The following is a 27867-nucleotide window of genomic DNA, read 5'->3' on the forward strand; positions in this document are numbered from 1 at the left end:
AAATCCACTGAAAATTAAAATCCATTAACTGATCAGTTCCCCTGAAATCATGAAAGTAACCTTAATTAAATCATCATTAATGGGGACATAAATAGTATTAGCCTGCAGTTTTGTGTAGAGTTCCAAGAAAAAGATTGAAGAATTGCTGCAGACTGTCCAGCTTCCTTGCAAACTGGAGCCATAATACAGCAAATCCGCGTCGGTTTTGAAACCCATGAACCACAGTCAGAAACCCAAAATTATTATGCCAGATGTTCCCACAGCCCTGGAAGACAGATGCGGTCCTAATTTGGGCTCTAACTTCAATGAGAGCTTTGAAAGAGTTGCTTGGAGTCCATTGTGTCCGTGTTGGAACCATCAGGTGTTGAATGCTATGAGCCTGGTCAGATCCTGTCAGGTTAGATCTCTCGATCACTCTGTAAATGCCTTTGGGTTGGCATACCAGCAGAGGAGCAGACATCAGATTTATCCATCAGTGACTGAAGGCAGACAGAAGCGCTTCCATCCTGCCTCCGGTAGTAAATTGCAAAGAATGAGTCTCTAGGGAGCATTGGTGAATATCTAGTGGAGACAGTGACAGAGGAGAGTAGAGACCATATACACTCAATGGTGAGACAGATTAGAAACAGGATGGAAACCCTTAATAGATGACCCTCTCTGCTCCTGCACTGCCTCTCCTGTGAGATGTGTTTTCTCTACATCACTATAGTGCGATTGTGATTGCAAGGATGTTAAATCTGAAAATCACATTGAAAGAATCTGAGAACACCATTTCTCGAGTCTGGACCTTTTGCAGGCACACGATAAGTCAGTTTATCCTTTATGGGAGGGTGCACAGATGACCAATTTAAACCTTTCCCCTTTCCCTAAGGCTAAGTGATTCTCAGTCCAATTCAGAGCAATAAAGACTAATGGCTCCCTGTCAACGCAGTGATGGCTCCAGCTCTGGAAAGTAGAGAAAATCACATCATAAGTCACACTATGAACATTATGGACACAAGGGATGGCAGCTCTTAAGTCAGACACCCACTGACATAAATACACACTTTACAACATGTCTAGAAAATGGAAGAGAACAGAAACACACTCTTGTGCTGGTTTACAGGAACAACATGAAATGCATAAAAGAGAAGCTGAACGCTTAACTTTGCTGCCAATTTCTTGTATCAAATTTATGAATGTGCAGCTCCCATCCATGATTTCCACATTTTTAAGACAATGCTCTGAGTCACTGAAATCTAATCTATCACTCTGAGATTATTTACACAATGGGGAGGTGTTGTATTCACAATGTGAAGGAGGAAGCAATAACTCTAAGTTTCTAAGAATGTGTAAACAAGTGATTTTTTAAAGATTACTGGCACCATTGGAAAATGAATATCTGCATGTAACAGATTTTGTGAATACCTCCAACGGATACAATGCAAATTCCTGACAGTCATTTAACAGTGTTGCCCCCACGTTCTTCCAAAAGAAGTAATTGCATCCTGCTTGCTGGTGTGAAAGCTTCAAATGTTTAATGAGCCTGAGACATAACAAAGACAAGGTTTTTATATGAGAAGTGAAAATGGAATAATGGACAACAAGAAACCACATCTCAGAGCCACAGCATTAAAACCACTGACAGGTGGAGTAACACTGATTATCTTGTTAAAATGACACCTGTCAAGTGGTGGAATATATTAGGCAACAAGTGAACAAGCAGTTCTTAAAAGTTGATGTGTTGGAAGCATCAAAAATGGGCAAGCGTAAGAATCAGAGATTTTCACAAGGGCCAAATTGTGATGGCTAGATGACTGGGTCAGAGCATCTCCAAAATGGCAGGTCTCGTGGGGTCTTCCTGGTATGCAGTGGTCAGTACCTACCAAAAGTGGTCCAGGGAAGGACAACCAGTGAACCTGTGACAGGGTCATGGGCACCCAAGGCTCACTGATGTGCGTGGGGAGCGAAGGCTAGCCCATCTGGTCCAATCCCACAGAAGAGCTACTGTGGCACAAATTGCTGAAAAAGTTAATGCTGGCTATGATCGACAGGTGTCAGAACACACAGTGCATCGCAGCTTGCTGCGTATGGGGCTGCGTAGCAGCATGACCAGTCAGAGTTCTCATGCTAGAGAAAATTATAAAAAATGATAAATTATATTAAAAAAAACCATTTCATACAGGTTTATATATAAGACAAGCTTTAATTTACATAAGTGTTAAAAAAAGAAATGTAAAAAGGCCACATATAAAAAACAGTACATGATAGCAGTCACATCTGAAGAATATTCTAATAACAGAAACACAGTCACTGTGTTTGAAGCTTTGAATTTGCGATTACATTACAAAACTGTAACTTTTTTCTACAAAAGATGCCCTATATTGGATACAAACTGTGTGTAATTCTTCCAAATTTAAAGTAAAACTCTTAAAATATAATTTATAAAATAAGACTTGGCCTGAAAGGAAACATGTCACAGTGAAATGCCGACTGTACTACTCAGCAGGACAAAAATAAAACGAAATTCATTTTGTCCATTCTATCAGTGCAGGAAAATGTCATTTGTTAATGACAAACATTGAATCACATTCAAACACATGTAACATCTGTACAAATGGAAGGAATGTACTGTATGAGCGTGAAGGGGAAAGCACTGATCATTATAATGAAGGATGTTTTTCCACAACAACCGTTCATCAGTGTTGAGATCAACATAGTGGCTTTTACCTGAGAGGGCCTCACACTACTCTTTCCCTCACATGGCTCATGTTCGCCCTCTCCAGGACATGAAATGAACATCAAGTTCACGCTTTTCTGACAATTTGTCACCTCAAAACAGACAGAAAGCTGATACTTCTTCTTGACTCCGACATGATTTTGCAAGAATTACAGAAAGGATTTGTGGGCTAGACAGCGACTGGATGGACGAGAGCAGGAGCTGCCACTGGTGCAGCAGGAGGAGAGGCTTTGCCTTTGTAGCCCAGTGACAGGATGTGTTTCTGCAGGTGTGTGATCCACTGCTCTTGAACAGACAGAGGTCCATGAAACACTTCTTCACAGAACCTTAACAGAACAACAGAGAGAGAGAGAGGAGTGTCATCTGAACTGCATTAAGTGAGGTAAAAACTACCAACAAGTTATGTGGTTCTATTCTTGAGGACGTGTCAATTGGAAAAAGGAATTTCATGATTACATGTGCAACGGGATTCTTTTTCTTTGGTACTATGGTACTATACACTTGTGTTGGTGAAGTGCTGGTTTACAAGAAAAACATGAAGAAACCAAAATCTAATCAGTTCATCCTTGAGTCCACGTGGACGTTCGTGCCAAATTTGAAGAAATTCCCTCAAGGTGTTCTTGAGATATCATGTTCACGAGAATGGGACGGATGGACGGACAACCCAAAAACATAATGCCTCTGGCCACAGCTGTCTCTGCTGTGGAGGTATAAATAGCTGCACACTCAAAACTCTGATACTTCTGGTATTAAATTTATGAATGTGCAGCTTCTCTCTTCATGATTTCCGCATTTTAAGACTACAATGAAAGAATAAATAAGCCTTGATGTTTCAAGAAATGTGTAAAAGGGAGTGATCAGAAAAGAAGACGTGCACGGAAGATGGACCTTGTGGCAGAAGAGAAATACCTCCAGTGGTTATTATAAAAACACACTAACAGTCATAAAACATAGACTAACCTGCACTTGAGGGAGTACATTTTTCCCACCAGTTTAACCAGAGGGGTCAGCGGGGGCTTGGGCAGCAGAGCAGGGATGCTGCCGGACCGTGGTGGTTGCTGGGAATTGGTGTCCTGATTTTCTTCCCCTTTAGGCACTGCATGTTTGGTCAGATAGACCCCTGAAAGCACAGAGGAGAGGTATTATGGTAACCTGAAGAAAGAGCTACATTTATCCATCTGTATCCAGCTATCTTTCTGTTTCTTCGTCTCTCACCCTTTGGGGAGCGCACACCAGGGTTGCCATGAGCTGCCATGGTCCGTTTATGGTCTTGTAATTGTCTGGATGAGCCAGCAGTGTCCTCTCTGCCCCCCTTGTGCTCTGGATGGTGCCCTGAAGGTTTCAGACTGCTGCCAGGCACAGATTCAGAGTCTGTAGACAGAGAGGGCGACGCAGCATGTCTCTGGGACAGAAAGAAAATGAATGTTAAATGGATTTGGATTTACTTTACTTAATAAATGGTTCATGTGTATCTAAATCGGAATAGGAAGTATTTTTAAGAGCTGAATGTAAAAAAGGAGGGTACAAACACAAGACTGGTTTACTAGAAGTCAGTCTCGCCAACAGAGCACAGCCTACCTTTTTGATGTACAGGTCTCCCATGCGATAGCGTCGGGTTATTGCGGCAACCTTGACTGGGTCCCTGCGGATCATCTCACTGAGGAGCTCGATTGGCGAACTCGCCCCATCTGCCTTCCATTCGACCACACCCAGCTGTCGGAGGTGGGCCCGTGCGTGACTGGCCAGAGCCTTGCGGTTCTCAAAGTCAAACCCACAAAGCTCACAGGATGCATCTGACAAAAAGAAGGTGAGAAATGTTTACACAAATACTGGTATATACATGAACAATAACAGATTAGACATATGATCAGTTCAGTGAGTTCCAAATGACATGTGGTATATTACCATCCGCTGGACATGCCTAATCCACCACCAACACTGCTGTCTTTCAGACTGTTTTAGCTGTTTTATCCTGGCTTTGATTGTCTTTGTTTTTCCTCTTGTCATATGTGTTGGCATGTGGTGACTATTATCCCTTTGGGAATCAATAAAATCAATCAATCAATCAATCAATCTACAGTTCTGCTTGAAAGTTTGTGAACCCTTTAGGATTTTTTCTACTTCTGCATAAATATTACTTAAAATATGATCAGATTTTTACACAAGTCCTAAAACTAGATAAAGAGAACCCAATTAAACAAATGATTAGACTTATTAATTTATTTATTAAGGAAAATTGATCCAATCTTACATATCTGTGTGAGGCAAAAGGATGTGAATCCTTGCTTTCAGTAACTGGTGTGACGCCCTTTCGCAGCAATAACTGCTTATCAGCCTTGCACATCAGCTTGGAGGAATTTTAGCCCATTCCTCCTTACAGAACAGTATCAACTCAGGGACATTAGTGGGTTTCCTGCATGAACTACATCCTGATTAAGGTCAGGACTTTGACTCGGCCATTCCAAAACATTACCTTTCTTCTGCTCTAACCATTTTTTGGTGGAACAACTTTTAGGGTTGTTGTCTTACTGCATGACCCACTTTCTGTTGCACTTTAGTTCACAGATGGATATCTTGACATTTTCCTGTAGAATTTGCTGCTAAAACTCAAAATTCATAGTTCAAACCATGATTCAAGCCGTCCTGGACCAGAGGCAGCAAAGCAGACCCAAACCATGATATTGCCACCACCATGTTTCACAGATGGGATAAGGGTCTTATGCTGGAATGCATTTCTGCATTTCCGTTTGCTTTTCTCATTCAACCCAGAAAGTTGAATTTTGGTCTCATCCGTCCACAGAACATTTTTCCAATAGCTTTCTGGCTTATCCACGTGGTCTTGAGCAAACCGTTGACAAGCAGCAATGTTCTTTTTGGAGAAAAGTGGCTTTCTCCTTGCAACTCTGCCATGCACACCATTGATGCTCAATGTTCTCCTGATGGTGGACTCATGAACATTGACATTAGCCACTGCAAGAGAGGCCTTTAGTTTCCTAGAAGTTACCCTGGGGTCCCTTGTGACCACCTAGACTATTACATGCCTGCTCTTGGTGTGATTTTTGTTGTTCAACCACTCCTGGGGGGGGGGGTAACAATGGTGTTCAATGTCTTCTATTTGTACACAATCTGCCTGACAGTCGTCTAGTGGAGTCCAAACTCTTTAGAAAAAGGTTTTGTAACCCTTTCCAGCCTTGTGAGCATCAACAACTCTTCTTCTAAGGTCCTCAGAAATCTCCTTTGTTTGAGCCATGATGAACTTCCACAAACCTGTGTTATGAAGCTCAGACTTTCATAGTGAAGACCCAGATTTCTCTTCTTTAAATGAGGCTGGGCCTCCCAGACTCATACTTGATTGTCATCCCATTGACTGAAACACCCAACTCTAATTTTCCCTTCAAATGAATTGATAATCCTAGAGGTTCACAAACTTTTGCCACACACAAATGTGTAACATTAGATCATTTTCCTCAATAAATAAATGAGCAAGTGTAAGATTCTCATTTGTTTAATTGATGCCTTTTTATCTAGTTTTAGGAATGGCATGAAAATTTGATCATGTTTTAGGTAATATTTATGCAGAAATTGAGGAAATTCTAAAGAGTTCACAAACTTTCAAGCAGCACTGTATCTATCTATCTACTTCCACCTCAGTTAGTGGTTGGTGATTTCATCTTATCTAACATCCAACAAAACTACAATTGAATCTACCTCTAGATTCAAGTACTCTAAGTGATGGCTAGAAGGATTTGTTTTCCAGTTAAGGAAAGTCAAACGCTTGCTTGCTCAAAATGCAACATGCATCAGTCTTTTGAAACTGACACAAATAGCCTAATTAATACTTTACAGCAATGTCACTGTCTTACCTGTGTGTGAGGCCCCCCTCTTGCCAGACGAGGATTTCTCTTTCATTGAATAATCGAGAGGTGAGGTGCTGGTGTTGGAGGTTGGCTCCCCTGAATGGAGGCTGTCCAGGGACCTTTTGGAGCCTTGAGGGGTCCACGTGGCTTTGCCCGAAGCCCCACTTGGTGCAGACTCTTTCCTGCCCTCTTCCCCATGCATCATGACCTCTTTGAGGACGTCAATCGGCGAAGTCTTGATCGACCAGGTGAGGCCAAGCTGGCGCAGATGGGCGCGGGCATGGCATGACAGGGCTTTGCGGGTCTCAAACAACTGGCCACAGAAATCGCAAAGGACTGTTGGTGGGGATTGTACATCTGTGGAAGACGGTGACACATGGTGGAGGTGAAATTTAGAGGATACATCCAAACTTTTGAGTACATATAAAAACAAATGAATGAATACATGGAAAAAAATAACAGTAAGGTAACTAAACAACTAGCCTTTTCCAACAACTTAATTTAGATGAATGGCACCCTGCTTTACCTGCACTGAGAGACTTTGAAGAAACAATTGCAGAGGGCAACTTCTGAGTGGGAGAGCTGCTGCTGGTGCTGGATTCCTTCGGTGTAGATACCTCAACCTCCACAGGTTCAGGCTTGGGCTTTCTATGAAGAGGGTCTACTGCTAGCCGAAAGCCTTTCTTAGCCTTTGGGGCCCGGTTAACTGGAGTGTGAGGAGACTTTACAGGGCTCGGGGAGAGGGACGTGGAGGGAAATGGGGAGCGGGGTTGACCTGGAGCTGGAGATGAACTCATGGAACTGTTCGTTTTGGGGGGGTGCATGGCTTCTAACATGCCACTGCTGACCAGCTCCTGGACAGTGTCGATCGCAGAGCCTTTCCCCAGCAGGTCCACCACCCCAATCTGACGCAGGTGAGAGCGTGCGTGGGAGGCCAGGCCTTTTCGGTTTTCAAACTCCTCCCCGCAAAGAATACAGGTGGACTCTTCTGAGGATTTAGGTCGTTTGCTGGGAGGAGACGCAGGTGGAGAAGACTGATCAGAGGACCGTTTGGAGGAGGGCGTAGAGGGGCTGTTTGAAGAGAGCGACTCCTGTTGCTCGGTGCTGATAGGCTTGAGGTCCTCCTCCTCCATGATCTGGTAAAGAACATCAATAGGGCTGCCCTTGATCTCACTGTCAGGGATTCCAATCTGCCGCAGATGGGACCGAGCATGACTGGACAGGCCTTTGCGTGTCTCGTACCAGCAGCCGCAAAGCTGGCAAACATGGACCTCATCATTGTTGTCTGAAGCTGCAAGAATAAAGAAAGTTATGAGTAAAAGGTCTCACATCAGAAGGAAACTATTCTGTCAAGTCTTGTGCACACAAATAAGAGTGTCATACCTAAAGTAATAGGGGCGTCAGTTTCCAGTGGCGCCCACAGTGGCTTGGTTGTAGTTTGGTGCTCTGAGGAGGATGAGCTGCTGCCTTCAGCCAGCTTAAGAGCAGGAGGAGATGAGGGGAGGAGAGAGGCTGTGGACTCTTTTGATCTGGCTGGAGATCCCTGATGATCCATCTTTTGTGGGGTAGTCATGACTCTACTCCCTGCTTTGTAGGAGGGGCTCTTGTCTTCTGGTACTGAGGGAGTCCTGGACTCCTGCTGGGATGTTTTTTTGGTAGGTGTCAAGGGTGCAGAGGAGTCTGCTTTGAAGTTGGGCAAGGAGCCGTCTCTCTCCTGGATAAGCTGGTATAGAAGCTCTATGGGAGCTCCGCTGCTTTCTGACAAGGTCACACCAAGCTGCCGTAGATGGAGCCGGGCGTGGCTGGAGAGCCCTCGTCGTGTCTCAAAGTATGTTCCGCAGACTTCACATATAACTGGCATTGGGGTCGCTGTGGGGCAGTTCAGGAGGGAGTTTGTCATCACAAATGGAGCAGGAGAACTTAAGTCAATGTCTCTAGTCAAGAAAAAGAGCTAACACTCACTCATTTTACATATAAGATCTTGCCATTTACTTCCAGACTTGACAACCACTACTTATGTCAAGATCAATAACAATATAAGTAGCAATGAACATAAGTCACTGTGGATGCACTAATCTGACATTTTCTCTCTAGATTACCAATTCTGATACCTGAAGTCAGTATAAATGCATAATTATCAGAAACTATGTGTAATTACCGGTAACTCATAAGCGTCTCTCTTACCTTGTGAATCCATGGCTGCTGATAATGCTGTGGGTTAATTTTGAGGGATGAGAAGGTTGACTTTCCCCAGACCCTTTGTGCCCGAGTGACAGAGAATGATATAATAATAACATTTTTTTAAAGTGACTGATATCAATCTGGTCCAAAGCTGAGTGGGGATACTGTTACTAATATTCACAACAATTTACAGATCAGCATGGATTTTTGTTGTTGTTGTTTTAGCTTCTAAAGTTAATAAAAAACTAAACCTGTTGCAGACAGGCAAACTTAAAATAACGTGACACGATTGTAACCTCGCGACAAAAAACAGCATGTTGAGAATAACGTTATCCACTGTTAGAGAAACTTAATTACTATTTCTAATTTTACAGCTCGCATTTTAACAAAGTATCTCTAAGAGCAAAACTCAACAGACTACCATATAAAATTGGAAGTGACTGAAGATTTAAAAGCTCACTTCTGTTGCAGCCTTTGTTTTGCTATGGAAGCATGCTAACGTTAGCTGCAGTGTAGCCCTAATAATTTTTTATTTTAGCGGAATAGCTCAACTAGCTACACAGCCTGCGCCCTCGATTGGAAACCAAATTACAATTACCACTTATAAATAAATGTTAATTTACCGAAAAGCCTTGACAGACAGCCCCAGTACATCAGTTTCACACACGCTGACAAGCTTACCGGAAGTAGCAGGCAACATACCGGTTGGCGATAATTTTTTTCCCAGGATGGCGAAGTCATGACCCGCCCTACTCTGCCTCTGATTGGATTACCCTGATATTCTTACTCTAACCTTAACCAATCTCACTCCTCATTCTTAAACCTAACCAACCCAACCAACGAAGGCAACGAGTACTAGCCAATCAGAGGCAGAGTAGGGCGGGTCTTGACTTTGCCATCCTGGAAAAAAAATTGGGATGATTTAGGAAACTCACGCGAGATTTGAACACTATCCTTTACCTTAACCTAACCCCAACCTCGCGAGAGTTTGCCCTCTCTTCTTCTTCTTCTTCTTCTTCTTCTTCTTCTTCTTCTTCTTCTTCTTCTTCTTCTTCTTCTTCTTCTTCTTCTTCTTCTTCTTCTTCTTCTTCTTCTTCTTCTTCTTCTTCTTCTTCTTCTTCTTCTAGTTTTATTCGCGGTTGGTAAACAGCTTTCGGGTGCATGACCGCCAACCACTGCTCTGGAGTGTAGACTAAAGCTCTCCCCCCCTCCTCTCTTGCGGTGACCAAAAGTGCCCCCTAGTGACCATCCACAAAGAAAGGTTTCATTGTTCCGCTAAATATTAGGTATAGTTCTTTATTTTTAAGTAACTAGTAACTATTGTCCCACTGAAAAGTAAGTAATTTAATGTTGCTATTAAGTGAACAAACACTTTTAGTTTTAATCTTTTAATTCAACCTAATAACCTTCACTTTAGTCACCTAATAAAGATATATGTTTCATGTCACCATTTCATTTGTGCTAACTCTCATAAAATGTTAACACATTCTAGTTTTATTACCATACTATAACACATTTTAGGATGGAGTATTTCCTTTAAATAAATGATAATAACTAATCAGAGGTTTAACATGCAATTGTCCATTTTGGTCAAGACGAACATATTGATTGTTTCTTTTAAAGCAAGTGCAACTGCTCCTTATTTTAAATGTAAGTATTTTTTAAACCTATTGAAAGTGCACTCATTATATAAAATAAAGAAGGTACTGAAGAGCAAACACTGGTAGACATGAACTGAGTCACTACAGGAAGTGGTGAAAAAAAACAGGGAACATTGAGATGGTAGGCAGACAGCTGTTGTAATCTGTAGACCTAAATTAATTTAGTCTATTGAAACCAATATAACATGACTAGTGTTAATTCAATACTAAAGAGAGTTATTTCCATTGATCTTTATTGATTATGTCTTTTCTTCTGTTAGCAGAACATCGCAGTCTGCAACATCTGTGGTCCAAATAGTGATTCACCTGCTGGCCCAGATCCACCATCACTTCTGCCTGCCATTTCTACCAGTGTATAGACAAAATCAAATGCTGAACATACACTGAAGTTTGATAGTTATGTTCATGCTTAAAAGGTTTGAACATGTAGGGGAACCTACTGTATATGCAGAAAAGTCTTATAAATCTTATAAATTCCAAAGTATAAAGTATTGTACTGTTATATTTGTTTTTCTGTGTGTCTTGTTGTCAAGTGTTATAAACATGTTTTGACCAGTGACCTTACAAGTAAGGAAAACTACACTATACAATAATTAATGAAGTACAGAAGGAGGTTATAATCACAAGAAGAATCCCACATGGTTATGTTCAGTTATGTTTTAATCTATTTTTATACAGTCTATGGTTTTAATACATGAGGTTTTTTGAAACTTAAAAAAAATATATATTTGCATTTGTCACTCTGATTAAAGAAATCTATATAGCTGTCCTCACTGAAGCAGCTGAGTTCAGCCCAGAGTTTGATGAACAGTTTGGAGGTACTTCAGTTGGGTTTTTCATGTTGTTTGACTCTATATTTTTTCTCCTCTGCTCTCATTCAGTAAATGGAAAATTTAGTGCCACCTATAACATGAAAATACTTCAAAAGGGGAATCCATTAACAATAGCACTTTTCATCATCATGCATCAGCTTTTACTGTCAACACTCTTTTTTTTTGGAGTGCCAGTTTTACTTGTGTAATTTTTCCACAGGCACTATTTGCCATTGATAGTAACATTAAATGGGTTGAAAATGACAGATGAAGATCTCCTCTTAAATGAGCACTGCAGAGCAAAAACTCTGATATCAAGTTACAACATAAACTCCAAAACAACTATCATCTGGAAATTTTAAAGGCAGTGGTGCAGAGAGAGTATCAAACATCCCTGCTGTGGCAAACTGAACAAAAAAAGTGAAAATCTATTGCAGCCATTTTAGCAATAAAATAAAAATTTAAAAAAAGCTTTTTAACAGTTTTGATTTGTTTAATTATTCTCTTTATTTAAACCTATTTTTTCTCACTGTTTTTATTTCTATTGTGTGTTACTTTTTGTGATATTTCTTCTTTTATTCTTATTATTGATGAATGATTCTGGTTTCATGTGTCTATTTGCTGTGAAACTGATTTCCAAAGTGAGACATTAAAGAATGAACTAAACTGAAGTCATTTCTAGCCATTGAGGCCCTGTCAGAAAACTGCAAGAAACTCCATCCACATCCATGGAGTTTTACTGTCAGACTTGATATTGATTTGTAGATAGATGAATATATTTTCCCTTTACATCCCTGCTAAATGATCCCTATATACATGACAGTAATTGTTATATACATTAAATTACACATGTAACTCAGTGAAAGAGGAGTTCTGTTCCACACTGTACAGACTGTGATGCTGCAGAGATCTGGAACCCGCTGATGACACAGAACCACAGACAGACAGAGACAGTGCTGCCAGAACAAATGAGTCCTTCAACTCACATCTACTGAAAGTTCACAGAAATCTACTCAGAGAGACTTTTCTTTTGTTCTTTTCGTTCATTACTAAATTTGCATTGAATTCACTTCAAAAATGTCCATGGAATTGAGTGACATGTCAGGTAAGCTAGTAAAAAAATGTCATATGTCTTAAACTCTGAAAAACTGAGAAAAATTCTTCAATTCTGTATGTGAATATAGCTCAAATTTATGTGGTTAAACAATATTGATAAAGCCTTTAACAAGAGATAATCCTTACATTTGTCTTGAAATAAAGTTATTCTAAGGTACGCAATTACAATGTTTCAGAAGTTGTGTATTATTCTATTAATATGAGTATAAAGTATATGTATCAATGTTGAAAGGTCACTTTTTTAGTTTTAGATAGTGATAGAGTAAAGCCTTTGAGCAATCTATGTTAATGAGATCAACATTAATTTGTTTTGGGAAATATCTCTTGATATGTTTTTCCTTGTTGTATGAGATTCATTTGTCAAGAAAAAGTTTGTTGAAAAAGTAGTCAGTAAATGCACTAGTAAAATTTGAGTACATGGTGCTTTAACAATTTGAAGAAAAAAAACTGAAGCAATTTCATAAAATCATGTTTTTATATTTGAAAAAAAAGGTAATTGTTTAATTTAATAGCAGGAAGTCACATGGCTAATTACAGAGTTCTAGGTTTAAAGAAAACTAAACCTGAAAATGTTTAGGTTGAAATAAACATAGTGGATTTTCATTCATGTCAGTGGACTTGCATTTATTATGCTTCCACTGGTTTGCACTTCACTGTGCGTGTTTTGGAGTTAAAAGTTTGGGTTATTATCAAAAAATGTTTGCAATACCAACACATGATGACATAGATAGTGAGATAAAAATATACAATATATGTGGAATATAGTTTCTTCGGTCATCAGTTTCTCAGGTTTGCAGCAATTAAAGCAACCTGGAGAAAGATTTAATATTGACATTTTGATTTGAAAGAGATTTTATGTCACTGGCCTTATTGGAAGTCACTTATCTGGTGAGTTAGGAATTATTTTGCTTGTTTATTTCTCTGCTTCTACAGAAGAATCCTAACTTTTATCCCAAAAGATATGATCTCAAAGTGTTTGATATAATTTATGTGGTGAAGGAATTTCTCAAAGTTTTAAACATGTGCAGGTGTGTGTTCAGGTACACCACAAAGCAGGAAACAAGCAGGAAAACTTGCATTAGAGATGAGTGACAGCATGACAAGGCCTGAGAAACACTCCTTGTGTGTTTTGGCCGTATATGCTGTTAGGTGTACTGTTGATTGTGTCATGCTCTATGTGACAACATGTAATTTCATGTCGTGCTTATCTCCTCTCATCTCTATCTCCTCTTCTTCCACAGATATTTTCCCAATATGTAAAGGAACCCTGCTGGCTTCGCGCTACAAGGTGCAGGCCTTTCTTGGGGAGGGGAGCTTTGGAAAGGTTGCCAAGTGTGTGGATATTGTTAATGACACAAAGATGGCCGTGAAAATAATCAAAGACAAGCCCTATTTCACTCAGCGAGCATTGGAAGAGGTAGAGCACAAACAAAACTGAAGCTGGACAACACACGTAACTTACATGCAGTTACATCTATCACATACTTAAAATCTCCCCACAGTAAACGATTGCCATTCAGTTTGTCTTTAAGGTGACAGTGAGCAATAAAAATCTTCCACAGATAAAAATTCTCCAACAACTGCAGACTCTGGATGAGGATAAATGCAGTCTCGTAAGATGGAATGGCTTGTTCTTCCATGAAAGATTCATTTGTCTGAAGTTTGAGCTTCTTGACCTGAGTCTGTATGACTATATGAAGCAGAGAAGCTTCCAGCCTCTGTGCATAAGTGAGGTCCGCCCAGTTATACATCAGGTATGTTGGATTTCCTTCTTTACTATTCTCGGAAGTATACATCGCAATGGGAAATCAATATCTATGTTCTTTGTCTTGACCTAACAAGAATTAATAATTGTGTGTTGTCAGCTGACCACAGCCCTGCTCCACCTCGAGGCCCTGGAAATCATGCACGCTGATTTAAAGCCTGACAATATAATGGTTGTGGACCGTAGGCAGGAGGTGCTGCAAGTCAAGATCATTGACTTCGGCCTGGCTCGCCACGTGTCCGATGCTGTCCCGGGGTCATGTGTACAGTCACTGTGGTACAGGTAAGTGCAGCAACTGGAGAGTCATGTGGCAGAGATGCTGTACTGGGGAGCTCCCGGCTGTGTGGAAGTGTGTGAATGTGAGACTAAGAATCACAGGGAAAGAGCCAGAGCTGATGCTACCCAGGAAAAATAAGGGTTTAGAACTGACAGCGTGACTGAAGATTTTCCTTTTCCTCTTTGCTTAGGGCTCCGGAGGTCATGCTGGGTCTGGTCTTCATGGAGCCAATAGACATGTGGTCTCTCGGTCTGGTTGCCGCAGAAATTGCTCTGGGCTTCCCACTTTTTCCCGGGTCTCACGAATATGACATGGTAAGCATCCTCTTTACAGACTGGAAAAAGTCCCTAAATTCTGGATTAGGTCCTCAATGAAGTATATTTACAAATGAGACGTCAGCGCCTAGATCAAATGACAATATCTCTGTGTGTGTGTGTGTGTGTGTGTGTGTGTGTGTGTGTGTGTGTGTGTGTGTGTGTGTGTGGTGTCTCCAGATGAAATTCATTGTGGAAACCCTGGGTCAGCCACCAGACTATTTGCTGAACAGTGGGCAAAACAGCACCCGCTTCTTTTGCATTGAGGGCAACTATAACAAGCAGACCTGGAAACTTAAGGTATCTATCGATCTATCTATCTATCTATCTATCTATCTATCTGATGTAATGTTATGTGTCTGTCTCTTTGTAGACTCCTGAGTTATTTGCCAGGCAGGAAGGGCACTATTACAAAGACACCAGACTCTTTCACTTCTGCTCTCTGGATACGTTGGAGGAGGTAAGTTGTCAGCTGTTAACTGACATTTAACAATAATATCTTCGGTTTAAATTGATATCTTGATTGGTATCCAATAAAGTTATTAGACCTGTTTTGACTGTAATTTCTTGTTGTTCCAGGGGATGTGTTTTGGTAACAAAGCTGAGCAGAATGAGCTGCGAAACTTTGTTGACCTCCTAAAAAAGATGCTACTGGTGGACAAAAATAGGCGAATAATACCCCTTCAAGTGCTGGAGCATCCATTCTTTTCTGTGGAGCAGCACGCTCACAGCAGCCAAAGTATAAACGATAAAAACCTGATGGTTGACATGGAGGAGGCTGAGGCATACGTCAGTCAAGAGCTTTCCTCACAGGAGACGAGTGTCCACTCTTTTGCACTTTGCGATGTTGCATCCATGACCATGACTCCTCATATGGAAACAGTTTTTATTCATCCAGAAAATGTCTCGGCAAAGCTGGAGGATGAAGCAGCAGGGATCCAGCCTGGTTAGTCACATGTCTAAAGCCCTCACGATCTCCTTGAGTTTATTGCTTTGATCAAACTGACAACATACATCTTTGTGGCTTTCAGAGGTCACAGTGAAAACCAACAAGAGAGGCGGTGGTGTCAAGGAGTTCTTTAAGAGTATGAGACGAACCGTCGTCTCCTGGTTCCACCGTGAGGACAAAATGCCATGAATAAGCAAACCATCTGATCTACATGATCAGTCATGATTTATCATTTTTTTCATTTTTCATTTTATCATTTTGTCATTAAACCTGTTAAAAATGTGTTCATGATGTGTGAAGATAAGGCAAAGTGTAACAGAAATAACTGTGAAGTAAAATGCACAAATACACAGAACATACAGGTTTTTATACTGCATAGACATCATGCAAAGTCCTGGAGGTGCTCAGAATCATGCAAAGTTTGAAAATCAATGTTTCCATGGCAACTGAGCAAACTCTGCTGATAAGGACCATGAGATGTGGTTGAAGGTTCCAGGGCAGCTACTTCTGTAAATGAACTTTGGGATGAGATTGTTTGTCAAATATGGTCAATATTTTCTGACATGCAAAAAGAAAGAGTCTGAGTTTTTCCCAGAAATGAACATTGAGATGTAACCCTGTGGATGGTATTTCATTCTCACTTAGCTGAGAGAGGGAAAATTAGATATTATTTGTTTTGTGTCGTGTACAAAAAAATGTAATCCTACCTCTGTCACCGTACTGCCTTATATGATACATGAAGTATTGATTGGGAGTGGTTTTACCAAAATTGAAGTACAGCTTTGGTCAGCAAAAGTGCATTAAACAAATCACTTGTCTAATTATTTGGCCAAATATATGATCCCAACATAAGTATAGTAAATGTGTGTCCCCCACCACCCAGAAATTCAAGACAGAAATAGTAGAATGATTTCAATCTCTATCACATAATTACAGAACAAACAACATCACACTTATTGTATATAACCAAATGTAGTAAATTAGACACTTTTGGCAAAGGCAAACTGTTGGTGTGATTCAGGTGGGAAAAGCCCTATGATCAGCACTCTGGACAGCACTGCTAACAGGGAATGTTGTCAAGCAGATATTTTGACTTGACATAGCAGGAAAAGCACTGGTGTCACCAATAACATTGTATGGATAACTCACTAAAATATTTTGTCTATCAAACATTACACTGTCATGCCTGCTTAAAGCCATAGCACATAGGTGGATTCACTCAGACACTGGTGTGGCAATACTGATCGGTGTGTTGACCCTAAAATGTGCACGAGCATTTCTTGGACTAACCTGACAATTAGTACTCACGTTTTAAAAAACTGACCAATTGGTTCTGATAAAAGGTGCATACCTGTGTGTGGAAGTCAGTGGTGGTATTCAGATTTTAACTTACAGTAAGTCAAAGTAGCAATAACACACAATAGACATACTATGTTACCAGTAAAACTTAAGTAAAAGTACAGGAGTACTAGCAACAAAATGTACTTAAAGTATCAAAAGTATTCATTGGACAGCAGAATGGCCCCTGACAGTGAGTGGTATATTACCATCATATTATCAGATTACTATTACTGAGGGAGCACTTTTAACATTGTAGCAGGTCCACATGGAGCTAATTTTAACTACTTCATATCCTGTTTGGTGGTTTAATCCTTAACACAGTGTATCATTCATTCATTTGTGAAATCCTGTAGGAATTATGTATTGTGCAATGTAAAGGGAATTACAGAACTATATATTTGAGTAAATGTGATTAGTCTGGAATTCTGTGTCTCAATCAGCAACATATAGGCAGACATAACATATTACACCAAAAATAATGTGTGTGTTTGTGTGTTTAAGAGTAGCTATATGCATATCACATAGGTGCAAGTCTATTATAAAGCAGCATCAATAAAAGAAGGTAACGCCTGCACACTTACTCCAAGCCACAAAATTTAATCAAGACGTTTGGATCCAATTCGGATCTTGGTCATGTCAGAATGTTTGTAAAAATGGAAAAGCACACCCATATTTACACATAATGTGTACCAGCGGTGGAAGAAGTACTCAGATCCTTTATTTAAGTAAAAGTACACCTATGTAAAAATACTCCATTACAAGTAAAAGTCCTGCATGAAAAATCCTACATAAGTAAAAATGCACAAGTATTAGCAGCAAAATATAGTTTAAGTACTAAAATAAAAGTAGTGGTTTGGTCCCTCTGACTGATATATTATTATATATGACATCATTAGATTATTAATACTGAGGCATCAGTGTTAGAGCAGCATGTTACTGTTGTAGCTGCTGGAGGTGGAGCTAGTTTCAACTACTTTATATACAGTTAGCTAGTTTAGTCCAGTGGTTCCCAACCTAGGGGTTGGGCCCCTCCAAAGGGTCACCAGATAAATCTGAGGGTTCATGAGATGATTAATGGGAGACAAAAGAGGAAAAAACAGTTCAAAACAAGTTCTGATACACAAATCTGTTTTCAGTTTTTGTCTTTGATTTTTGATGAAATATTGGATCATATGAACATTTATTAAAATGAAACCATGTGAGAAGTTTAGAGGGATGAAATCACTATTTGGTGGAGCTGTTAACAACTCATAGACATCTGAAATGTGACCCTGACTACACACTGTTTTTTGTAAGATGTCAAAAGCCAAAAAGGTTGGAAACCACTGGTTTCATCTTTAACAATGTGTTTAAAAGCTTGTTATATTATCCATTGTGTCAAATCTTCATCTGAAAAGTAACTAAAGCTGTCAAATAAATGTAGTGGAGTAGAAAGTACAATATTTCCCTCTGAAATGTAGTGGAGTGGAAGTATAAAGTAGCATTAAATGAAAACACTTCAGTAAAGTACAAGTACCTAAAAATTGTACTTAGGTACAGTACTTCAGTAAATGCACTTAGTTACTTTCCACCGCTGCTGCGCACTAATAGGCTGACAAACTCTGTGATGACAGGTGTGGTTAACCATCCAGCCAGCCCAGGGTGATAAACATCTCCAAGCAATTAACAATTCAATGAAGTACATGGAAAAAAAGCTGGAATACAAAGCCCATACTTCAAAAAATAAAACACCAAAAATATCACAAATATCAAAACATACATCTTATATATAAACATTACATCAGAGTCATCACCACATATATGAGAATCAACAACACCTCTGTTCAAAAATATATTGTTGTAAGCTGGTGTGTGTGTGTGTGTGTGTGTGTGTGTGTGTGTGTGTGTGTGTGTGTGTGTGTGTGTTTGACATTATATGAATATCAGAGTTAATGTTGACATGGTTTATGTGTTCACCTGCTGCCCATAAAATCAATCAATCTCAACTTTTACTTTGAAGGAAGTTGTTTTCACTTCCGGAAAGCACAGCTGGTGCCGCCAGCCGCCTTTTAAACACTTGTTTTATTTTATCTCTAATGCTCCCTGTACAGTTATTTGTACTGCAATAATAATACGCCGCCTGCTTCTTGTGCGTTATTTTATCTCCCACCGGCATTCTGTGAAGACCCGCCCTACTCTGCCTCTGATTGGCTCTGACCCTGACATTCTTACCCTAACTTTGACCAATCTCAATCCTCAAACCTAAACCTAACCAATCTAACAAACGAAGGAATCGAGTACTAGCCAATCAGAGCCAGAGTAGGGCGGGTCTTCACGTAATACGGGTGGGAGAAAAAAATTAGGCGCTTGTTGCTCTAAGCCGTCCCTGCTCTGAGTCCTCTCTCCTCCTGCCAGCAGCGCGCCTCCGCTCTGCCAACTTCTCCTCGGCTTTACGTAAAGACAGGTGAGGAAATAAAATGTTTTGTTTGTGTGACTCTGCACTTTCACTACTTGACAGTACATGTGCGCGGCTCGGCCAGCAGTAGTCACCATTTGGCCTGGAACAAAGACAGGGTGAAGAAACTGGTTTACTATCGTTAGATAAGCTAACGTGAAGCTAAGTTAGCCGGGCTCTGCGGGTCATTTGCTCCTCTCCTTTAGTATTTGGGCCTGTTTCTGGCTCTTTCTTTGTCCCTGTGGCTGCGGCTTACTGGCAAGACAGGGCAGTGCACCCTCGCTTTGTTTAATCTTAGCTGCTGCCAATTAATTTAACTGCCTACTTTGACTGTAAAGCCCTCAACTGCGTGGCTGAACTTTGACCAAGCAATGTGCCTTGCAGCCGCATATTCAAGATGACAAAGGATTTTCATCTATATTGCCTGTTTTTGAGTTAAGATCATGGCAAACAAATAGAGACGTTTCTTACTGCACATAGTGTTCGTTGAATCACCCTTTTTGCAGCAATTTCAAAAATTAAACACCTCATGGCTGTTGTTAAGGCCTGGTTGGATCAACATTATATTTAACGTGTAACATAATGTATTTCTATAGTTGCACGAGATAAAACTCCAACATTTATAAAAGTACCTATACATCCTTCTTATAAAGACATGTTTATGTTTCCACAAAGTGTGACCCCTTAGTGGTTTTTGCTTATCATGGTTATGTAAGCTTCCTAATAGGCTATTGTTCCCTGCTGGCTGAACATGACTTGCATGTGACTTTACATGGTTTTTCTAACTGAGCAAGCATTTAGGCAGTGCACCAAGTATGAAAGAGCTGCTAAACCTGGGTAGTTAAGCCTCAAGCACTTGGTCTTTTCAAGTTTAAATGTAATGTTTGTTCTTGTGCTTATGTTGAGCATTTTGCTGCTGCTACCAGGTGGTGCCTCAGGCTCCACCCAGACTGACTTATCTGTATGATGGTTCGTGAGAGTCAGGAATATTCTAGTAACTATATTTGCTCTCTCTCAGTCATTTACCACCACCACCACCACCACCATGTCCTCTGGAAATGCTAAGATTGGCAAGCCTGCCCCAGACTTCAAATCCACAGCTGTAGTGGATGGACAGTTCAAGGACATCAAACTGTCAGACTACAAAGGTAACGTGATGTTATTTCACAAAGATTGTGTACACAAATGGTAGTATTATTTAGTGTTTGCACCTTTTGTTAACTATTTCTGTTTGTCAGGCTAACGTTGTATTTACAGTACATATAGACCCACCCTTTTTGATTTTGTGTAAAAGTATCAATGTTTTTATTTATTAAAGGCATATCTAACGTGGGTTGACTGTAATCAGTTCTTCATTTTGTGCTTTTCAGGGAAATATGTGGTCTTCTTCTTCTACCCCCTGGACTTCACGTTTGTGTGCCCCACTGAGATTGTGGCTTTCAGCGACAGGGCAGAGGAGTTCCGCAGTATTGGCTGTGAGGTTATTGGCTGCTCCATCGACTCTCACTTCAGTCACCTGGCCTGGTGAGAACTCCTGCTAGCTGAAAGGAAACCATGACTTGAGTTTAATTATAATTCATGTGCTTGAATGCACTGGGGACCTCACCACTTTGTGTGTCCAAACGCTTCACAAGATTAGCATTTTGGCCAATAATTGAATTTAGCTAAAACACACACCAGCCAAATAAATGTTATCCACATTGACAGCATGTGTCAGCAAGTAGAGCCACATTAGCAACAGTTTTTACTGCCTCTGTTTCAGCCATTATTTTGCAGACAAACAGTGTCTTTAAAGCACTGATGATGCATTTGAACTGTATGTCACAGCAGATCAAACTGATGTGTATCTCCACAAATATACAAAACACTGACTTGTTTTCTTAAAAAGAAAAAAGCTATTAGACAATAGCTGTAGTGCAGACTTTACTTCCTTAAGATTTTTAGATAAGACCTTAAGTGTAACTCTTAAGAACTTTAGATGAGATTGACAATTAATTTTGATTGGTGTAATAAACTTTGATGAAAAGGAAATATTGGATAGGGACTCAGCAGATATTGTCAGATTGGCAATTTCTAATTACATCGTTAAAAATGGGGTTTTTTGGCTGATCTAAAGAAATACCCACCCCAGTTTATCAGTTTATCTCCTCTCACTCTGCTTCTCTGCATTCTCTCGATAAGTTCTCAATCCTGATATGCGGAGCAGAAGTAACGGTCTCTCAGTCAAACTGCTCTTTCTAGAAGGAATCAGAAGTTGTGAGAAATTTGGTGTCATGAGTTACACTGCCCAAACAATTCTGAGTGTATTGTATTACAGTTTAAAATTAGATTTGGCTTTTTGTGGATGTTACCTCAGTATGATCAACACGCAATGTCTTGTTTCAGTGTGTCATTATAGTTTTAAGGAAGCCTCATTTATTATTATTATTATTATTATTATTATTATTATTATTATTATATATTTTATTTTATTTTGTAATTCAAATTTTTATTATATGTTTGGTGCATGACAGTGCAGTGTTTCACATTGTGAGACATTCCTTGTTGCTTACATGTAGCATCAGTGGCATATAAAAACAAACAAAAAAACACAAAATAAATAAAATCAGAAGTGCAAGGGATTGTTAATAAAATATAACTAAGAAGAAAATCCATGCAACAGATTGTAATATTAATTACTATCAGGACGCAACATTCATACTACTGACTTATCAGTCAATGTGATACGAGATCCCAGACTGGTGCCTTGCTCTTGTTTCCGTCATTCATCCTGTTAAGCATAAGCATAAGCTTTTCCATTGTTTAAGTGTTCCATTGTAGGAAGCCTCATTTATTGAACCAGTTATTTAAAAAAACTAGTTTATATTTTAGATTTCCAAAGATATTTTTCATCTTGCAGCATGAGTTTAGTTATTTTGTCCACTGTTATACAAATAGTTTTCTTGTTTTAGATCTTGGAAGGATTCTACACAGTACCTTAAAAAATACATTATGCTCTGTGTATAACATCACCTTTTTAAAACAAAGTTTATATATAAAGTACCACTACATGCAATATGTATTAGTGATGGGGAGTTTTTTTTAAATGCTTGAAGTGTATCAGAATAAGAAAAGAGTAACATGGTCCTGCAGTGTTGGTGCACTTAAAACACTAAATGGGATTTTTTGATTTGCTGATATATTGTCTTTTTTTTTCCTACAGGATCAACACACCAAGGAAGCAGGGAGGTCTGGGTAGCATGAAAATCCCCCTCATAGCAGACCTCACCAAGACAATCTCCAGAGACTACGGTGTGCTGAAGGAGGATGACGGCATCGCATACAGGTAGCCACTGTTGAGAGGGAGCTTGATAAAATATAATACTCACTCTGCTGTATGATGACTACGTTAATAACCAAGTGCGCGCTGAAAGAGTGGAGAGACTAAATGAAGTAGAATGAACAGTTTTTATGAAATGGTCACTCGGAGTAACCGATTTATATTCTGGCATCCAAATGTGTGTCTAACAAGGAAAAAACAATGAGATTCAAGTTTTGCAATATTGTGCTTTCAGTCGGTTAATAACAATTTAAAATTTGTAGTATCAGGACACGATGATCATACAGAAAAACTGTGACTATCAACCAGGAATGTCCACTATTGCACAATACTTAAACCTCTCACTTCGTGCCTCTCAGGGGTCTGTTTGTGATCGACGACAAGGGCATTTTGAGGCAGATCACCATCAATGACTTGCCTGTTGGTCGCTCCGTGGACGAGACTCTGCGCCTGGTCCAGGCCTTCCAGCACACTGACAAACATGGCGAGGGTGAGTAAAGGAATAGTCCGCTGTTTTTTCTGTTCAGGTTGTTTAAAACACACGTAACGTAAACAGGCACTTTGACAAGTATCACTTTTGTTTTTATTTTTTGAAAAAAAGTCAGTTTAAGCAGGTTTTTTCTTAACTGTTGTGTGATCATCACACGTAAACTTATCTATAGGAAACAAATTTCTTCTTGTTGAAGTTTCCTGTTGCGGTGAACTAACTTTGAGTAAATGTAGTTTAGACGCATGACCTTGCATTATTAGCTTACTCTCCTGGGTATTCACACTTGCACTTTGTTCCTGCTCTATGCAGAGTTCAATGTCTGTCACAGATACCTTACAGTACACTTTGTCCCTTCTCCCTCTGCACACAGTGTGTCCTGCTGGCTGGAAACCTGGGAGCGCCACCATCATCCCTGACGTCGAGAAGAGCAAAGACTTCTTCTCCAAACAGTAAATGTGAAGGTCTTCTCGCTGACTTCCTATCTGTAGCACTTGCCTTCAGATGAGGGGTGTCCCTGTGAAGCAGTACCTCATGGCATCTAATCTATTAAACCCAACAAATTTTCAGTTGTTAGATAAAAATCCTTTTGTTGCAAATCTTATCTTTGTACGTCCGGTGTACAACTGGTGGGACAACCTCATAGTCTCAAGCACTGAAAGTTTAGTATTGTTTCTTCTTTTTTTTTTCCAAGAAAAGTATTGATATTTTTCCTTGTTGTCATTAATAACTCATGTTGCCATCATTATTAAAGCCGTGGGAAAATCATGATTGAGGTGTTGGAAGTGTTTTTGTCTCTGGACTGCTGTATGTTATGCAGTGAATGTGATTCCATTTGTGACCTCTAGGTGGTGCCATCAATCTTCCTGAATGAGTTTTTGGTGCCTTCTAAGTTTAGTGACTTTACAACTTAGAGATATCATGCAAACAGACACGTTTGCTGTATGTGACCTGGGACGTGTGCCTGGCGGAGGACTCGAGTACGTCACAATATCAACAAGTATTGGTTAATTTTGGAGTTATTGTGACTCAGAACAACAACCTGGTATTGCCAAATAACAGTGAGGCTCATTGGGAAAGAGGGGATTGTCGGATGTGACTTAATACAGTCCTGCGTGACTGTCCCAACCACAGATACTTTATACTGGTTAGGAAGATAACCATCTGTATGTATCCCAGTGTGTTTTATATCCTTACCAGGGTGATGTCTACGGTTTTTGTTCCCCATTTAGTTTGGAGGTAACATTGGGTGACACTTCTTTGCTAAATTAACCGAAGTAAAAACATATCTGATATTTCATTAAACGGCATGTAAGTTTTTCTCTGTCCAGATAACATAATTATAATTTATGTCAAAGATTATATACAACTTCTAGGACATTTCCTGTTACATGTGGAGCCTACAAATAATTTGTGACCTTTAGTCTTCAATATTTGGGTCTGACATCATTTGCTGACACCAATTCTTGTAAGTAGCAACCAACTTTTAACCATCAGAAAGAAAGCCTGCTCTGCATGTTTGTCTGGAACTTTCTACAACCATTTTTCCTGAACTAGTGTTCTCACGGCTTGTTTTGGGAAATTGAAAGCAGAATAGGGAAACTCCCCAAACCTGAATATACCACTCATTGACAAACCTCTTCATCTACACACACACATTGTGGTGTGAAGGGGGCGTGATGGGGAGAGCGCAGTCTCTCTGACGGGCAATGTAGGAGGGAGTTCCCGGAAACCTTTCGTGATGTGACGTTTCTCGGCGAAATTGACCTTATATGGACTGACGTATGTACGTCAATAAGGAAACAATCCTACGCTGGGACGTCTCCAACGTCAAGCAACTACTGATGCTGTAAACTTTTACTGCTGACCAGAAAGATCACTGACAACAGTGTGGTTAGTTAACGAGAAATAGACTACTGCAGTAATTCCTATGAGGGGACATTTTAAAAATAGACATTACCTCAATAACAAACAACAACACCACATATCTCTTATTTCATAATTTCATTTACTTAAATATATACTGTACAAGTAAAAAAAAGACAGGCTCATCAGGCTCAACCCGACAAACACAAATAACTTACATCAGAATTGATCACAAATAAAGTAAAATGTAAACAGCCAAGACGACACTTTTAAAAACGTAGTCAAAAATGCCCAAAGTGTTTTAGTCTTGTATGATATATGTGTAGGCTACTTTTCTTTGAGCCAAAGAAACCATAATGATCCAGTTCTCATACAGACAATGTGTAAAGACATTGTTCATGGTGTAATTGTCAGTGCAGTTGTTGTCCAGTGTTTTTTTTTAAAAAGTGCATTGTTTCTTCAGTAAGACTTCACTTTGGGCGCTAACATGAGCTGGCAGCCACTGCTCACATGTGTCATCACTTTCTGTTTGAGTTGGGCCACCTGCTCCCGCAGTACAGAAGCTGTGTTTGAGAGTCCGGCGTTGTCTGTTTTCAACACTTTCACCTTGTCCTCCAGGCGAGCGATGCGTTCCAGCTTTCGCTTCCGACACTTAGAGGCTGCCAGCCGGTTCCTCAGCCGCTTGCGCTCCGCTTTCATGCGTTCCTGGTTCTCGATATCGACGGGGGACATCGGCGGAGAGCTGTTGTCGCTGCTCAGCATGTCGGGGACTGTCTGAGGCTCCTCTTTCAACCCGAAGCGTTGCGAGTGGATGCCGGCCCCGGCCAGGGAGTGCTGGAAATGGTGAGAGCCGTGCGCAACGGCCTGGGGGTGCTGGTGATACTGGTGGTGTGGCAGGTAGCTGATGGTGGTGGAGGGGTAGCTGGCTGCAGATGACAGGCTGGGGTTCGTGGTGCAGCTGCTCAGGGTGGTGTACTCGAGCGGTTCTGGCTGCATGGAGGAGCCGAACACCGAGGCGGGCGCCGAGCAGGCAACGCCACCCGTGCCGATGGACACATTTGGGGGGGCCATCTGGTTCATCTTGTGTAAGTCGTCCAGCGCTTTAACAAAACCGTCAGCAAAACCCTCCTGCTCCTCTGTGATCCCGCGGTTGTAGAGATACTGGGTAGGTGTCGGCGTTGTAGTGATGACCCCGTTGCTATTCTGGATGATCAGTCGCTCCAGTTCAGGAGAGGCGAGCTTCAGGGAGCCCACGTCCGCCGTCCCCGCTGAATAGAAATCACTGTCGGCGCGCAGGTGCTGTGACTTGAAGTTTGAGTTCCGATATGAATCGGAGAAGTTCAAGTTCATGTTCTGCTTTAGCAGCTTGTAGTCTGGCAGGGCTGCGCCTGGATGGCCATAAGCAGAGAGAAACGAGTCGTCATAAAAAGGCTGTTCCATTATTGTGGACATATTTCAAATCAGACAGTCAAATACAAGAGTGCGCTGCAAGGATGCTGCTTGGACACCGAGTCTTCAGTGTCCAGACTGATTCAGTCTCCAAGCACAAAGTCCCGCTGTACTATTATACTGAAGATCAAAGCTATCAAAAACAGAGCAAAACTTCCAAAATAGTGGAACTGTACTGTACCAAGTCGTCGATTTGTACCTTTAGTTGGAATCAAAGGCGGAGTCCAGTGACTAATTCAGATGTTTTCATTCCACTCGTGTGTAGGTGAGTCTTTTGCGCTCAGAGTATGAGCTTCACTTCAGTTTCCTCGTAAATGACAAGCGGCTGACGCGATCCGCGGTATTTATATGATCCGAGCACCAACTTGTAGCTGATTGGTTGTCTCCTCAGCAGTCCCCACCTTATAGACTGTCATAGACTCATGACGTTGTTGCCAGGAACAAGGACTGTAAACAAGACGAGGCCTATCGGCGTGGGGGGAAACTCAACCCAGGTAAACACTTAAAATACATAAAGTGCGCATCCACACTCTGTATTTTATGAACAAGTCAGTTTACATGAGACTCACAGCTCAAAGTCATCAAAAAAAAAATCCAGCCTATTCCAGCCTTACTGGGACAGTTAAAACACTCCAACATCCACTTTTGTCCTTCAGAACAGTCCCATCCATAAGGATATATAGGCTGGCGCTGAGTCATGCGATCCAAAGTGATATCGGTCAGTCCATATTTGGGTATCCTGGCGCACCAGTTCCTCCCTGACATGAGCGGGAAGCCAATCCCCTCCTGGCGCTCATCCAGCTCTCCGGGATGTGGGAGGCGGAGGAGGCGCACTGCTGCCCTCCCTCACCCTGCAGGCGGGGACAGGATGGTTAGGTGAGGAGGGTGCGTAAACTATTGGGCGTGATGTCTTCAAAAATGCATGAAGCATAATAGGTGTCTGGCTGAGGAAGACATACTCAGGATATCAGACAGGTACAGTTAAAGTAAGTTATACTCATGTAGTAAAAACAATAGGCCAATAAGTGGAGGATAATCAGATCATTCTCACAATTTTTACAGTGCGTAAAAACAGTGGAGCCAGATTGAACTTCTCTAGTGTTCAGACTTTATGCGTTCCTATAGAAATTACAGGAGCGTAAACAAATGACGGAGCCTTGAAGGTATTTCAGACTGAAGACATATCCCCTAAACTGAACACCTGTTTGATAGAAAGACATCTTTGTCTTCTCTGTATGATAATAACCTCTGAATCACTTCCCAGAGGGCCATGCGCCCACGCATGTTTGTGTCTTCTGTTCGACTTTCCAACCTTCTGCT

General features: G+C 40.7%; 4 protein-coding genes across 8 annotated transcripts; 2 read left to right on the forward strand and 2 right to left on the reverse strand.

The window, feature by feature from the left end:
• Positions 1-2162: 2162 nt before the first annotated feature.
• wiza (WIZ zinc finger a) lies at positions 2163-9583 on the reverse strand. 4 transcript variants are annotated; one of them, XM_067584075.1, is made up of 9 exons: positions 9439-9583; positions 8761-8833; positions 7960-8445; positions 7103-7867; positions 6583-6933; positions 4298-4512; positions 3935-4121; positions 3680-3839; positions 2163-3045 (listed from the first exon to the last, which is right to left on the reverse strand). In XM_067584075.1, the coding sequence occupies exons 2-9, from the start codon at positions 8771-8773 to the stop codon at positions 2889-2891; spliced, it is 2334 nt and encodes a 777-aa protein (XP_067440176.1). In that variant the 5' UTR covers positions 8774-8833; positions 9439-9583; the 3' UTR covers positions 2163-2888. The 4 variants fall into 4 exon arrangements, with proteins under 4 accessions (XP_067440176.1, XP_067440175.1, XP_067440173.1 ...); XM_067584074.1 differs by having other exon boundaries at positions 9381-9515; XM_067584072.1 differs by having other exon boundaries at positions 8761-8787; positions 9381-9441.
• Positions 9584-12148: 2565 nt separating this feature from the next.
• Positions 12149-15935, forward strand: LOC137180540 (homeodomain-interacting protein kinase 3-like). Its single transcript, XM_067585932.1, has 9 exons — positions 12149-12335; positions 13588-13763; positions 13909-14100; positions 14212-14393; positions 14579-14702; positions 14883-15002; positions 15076-15162; positions 15282-15648; positions 15734-15935. Exons 1-9 carry the CDS (start codon positions 12308-12310, stop codon positions 15838-15840), a joined length of 1383 nt encoding a protein of 460 aa, XP_067442033.1. The 5' UTR covers positions 12149-12307; the 3' UTR covers positions 15841-15935.
• A 3344-nt stretch (positions 15936-19279) lies between these two features.
• Positions 19280-24003, forward strand: prdx2 (peroxiredoxin 2). Its single transcript, XM_067584076.1, has 6 exons — positions 19280-19435; positions 20445-20574; positions 20797-20950; positions 22629-22751; positions 23105-23235; positions 23606-24003. Exons 2-6 carry the CDS (start codon positions 20472-20474, stop codon positions 23686-23688), a joined length of 594 nt encoding a protein of 197 aa, XP_067440177.1. The 5' UTR covers positions 19280-19435; positions 20445-20471; the 3' UTR covers positions 23689-24003.
• Positions 24004-25221: 1218 nt separating this feature from the next.
• On the reverse strand, positions 25222-27170 carry LOC137179397 (transcription factor JunB-like). Of its 2 annotated transcripts, XM_067584078.1 has the most exons (2): positions 26747-27168; positions 25222-26486 (listed from the first exon to the last, which is right to left on the reverse strand). In XM_067584078.1, the coding sequence occupies exon 2, from the start codon at positions 26446-26448 to the stop codon at positions 25558-25560; it is 891 nt and encodes a 296-aa protein (XP_067440179.1). In that variant the 5' UTR covers positions 26449-26486; positions 26747-27168; the 3' UTR covers positions 25222-25557. The 2 variants fall into 2 exon arrangements, with proteins under 2 accessions (XP_067440179.1, XP_067440178.1); XM_067584077.1 differs by having other exon boundaries at positions 25222-27170.
• Positions 27171-27867: the final 697 nt, after the last annotated feature.

This window comes from Thunnus thynnus, chromosome 3 (assembly GCF_963924715.1).
Source record: "Thunnus thynnus chromosome 3, fThuThy2.1, whole genome shotgun sequence".
In the NCBI taxonomy this organism is placed as follows: Eukaryota; Metazoa; Chordata; class Actinopteri; order Scombriformes; family Scombridae; genus Thunnus; species Thunnus thynnus.

Bases quoted from the DNA above. Each gene is read 5' to 3' on its own strand.
- LOC137180540 (XM_067585932.1), top strand. From the start codon at position 12,308: ATGTCCATGGAATTGAGTGACATGTCAG. The intron at 12,336-13,587 runs GTAAGCTAGTAA...CTTCTTCCACAG, and splicing joins GGAATTGAGTGACATGTCAG to ATATTTTCCCAATATGTAAA. The intron at 14,394-14,578 runs GTAAGTGCAGCA...CTCTTTGCTTAG, and splicing joins GTACAGTCACTGTGGTACAG to GGCTCCGGAGGTCATGCTGG.
- LOC137179397 (XM_067584077.1), bottom strand. From the start codon at position 26,550: ATGTCCACAATAATGGAACAGCCTTTTTATGACGACTCGTTTCTCTCT.
- wiza (XM_067584072.1), bottom strand. From the start codon at position 9,411: ATGTACTGGGGCTGTCTGTCAAGGCTTTTCG. The intron at 8,446-8,760 runs GTAAGAGAGACG...ACTGCCCCACAG, and splicing joins AGCAGCCATGGATTCACAAG to CGACCCCAATGCCAGTTATA. The intron at 4,122-4,297 runs GTAGGCTGTGCT...TTTCTGTCCCAG, and splicing joins GAGACCTGTACATCAAAAAG to AGACATGCTGCGTCGCCCTC.
- prdx2 (XM_067584076.1), top strand. From the start codon at position 20,472: ATGTCCTCTGGAAATGCTAAGATTGGCAAGCCTGCCCCAGACTTCAAA. The intron at 20,575-20,796 runs GTAACGTGATGT...TGTGCTTTTCAG, and splicing joins CAAACTGTCAGACTACAAAG to GGAAATATGTGGTCTTCTTC. The intron at 22,752-23,104 runs GTAGCCACTGTT...CGTGCCTCTCAG, and splicing joins GATGACGGCATCGCATACAG to GGGTCTGTTTGTGATCGACG.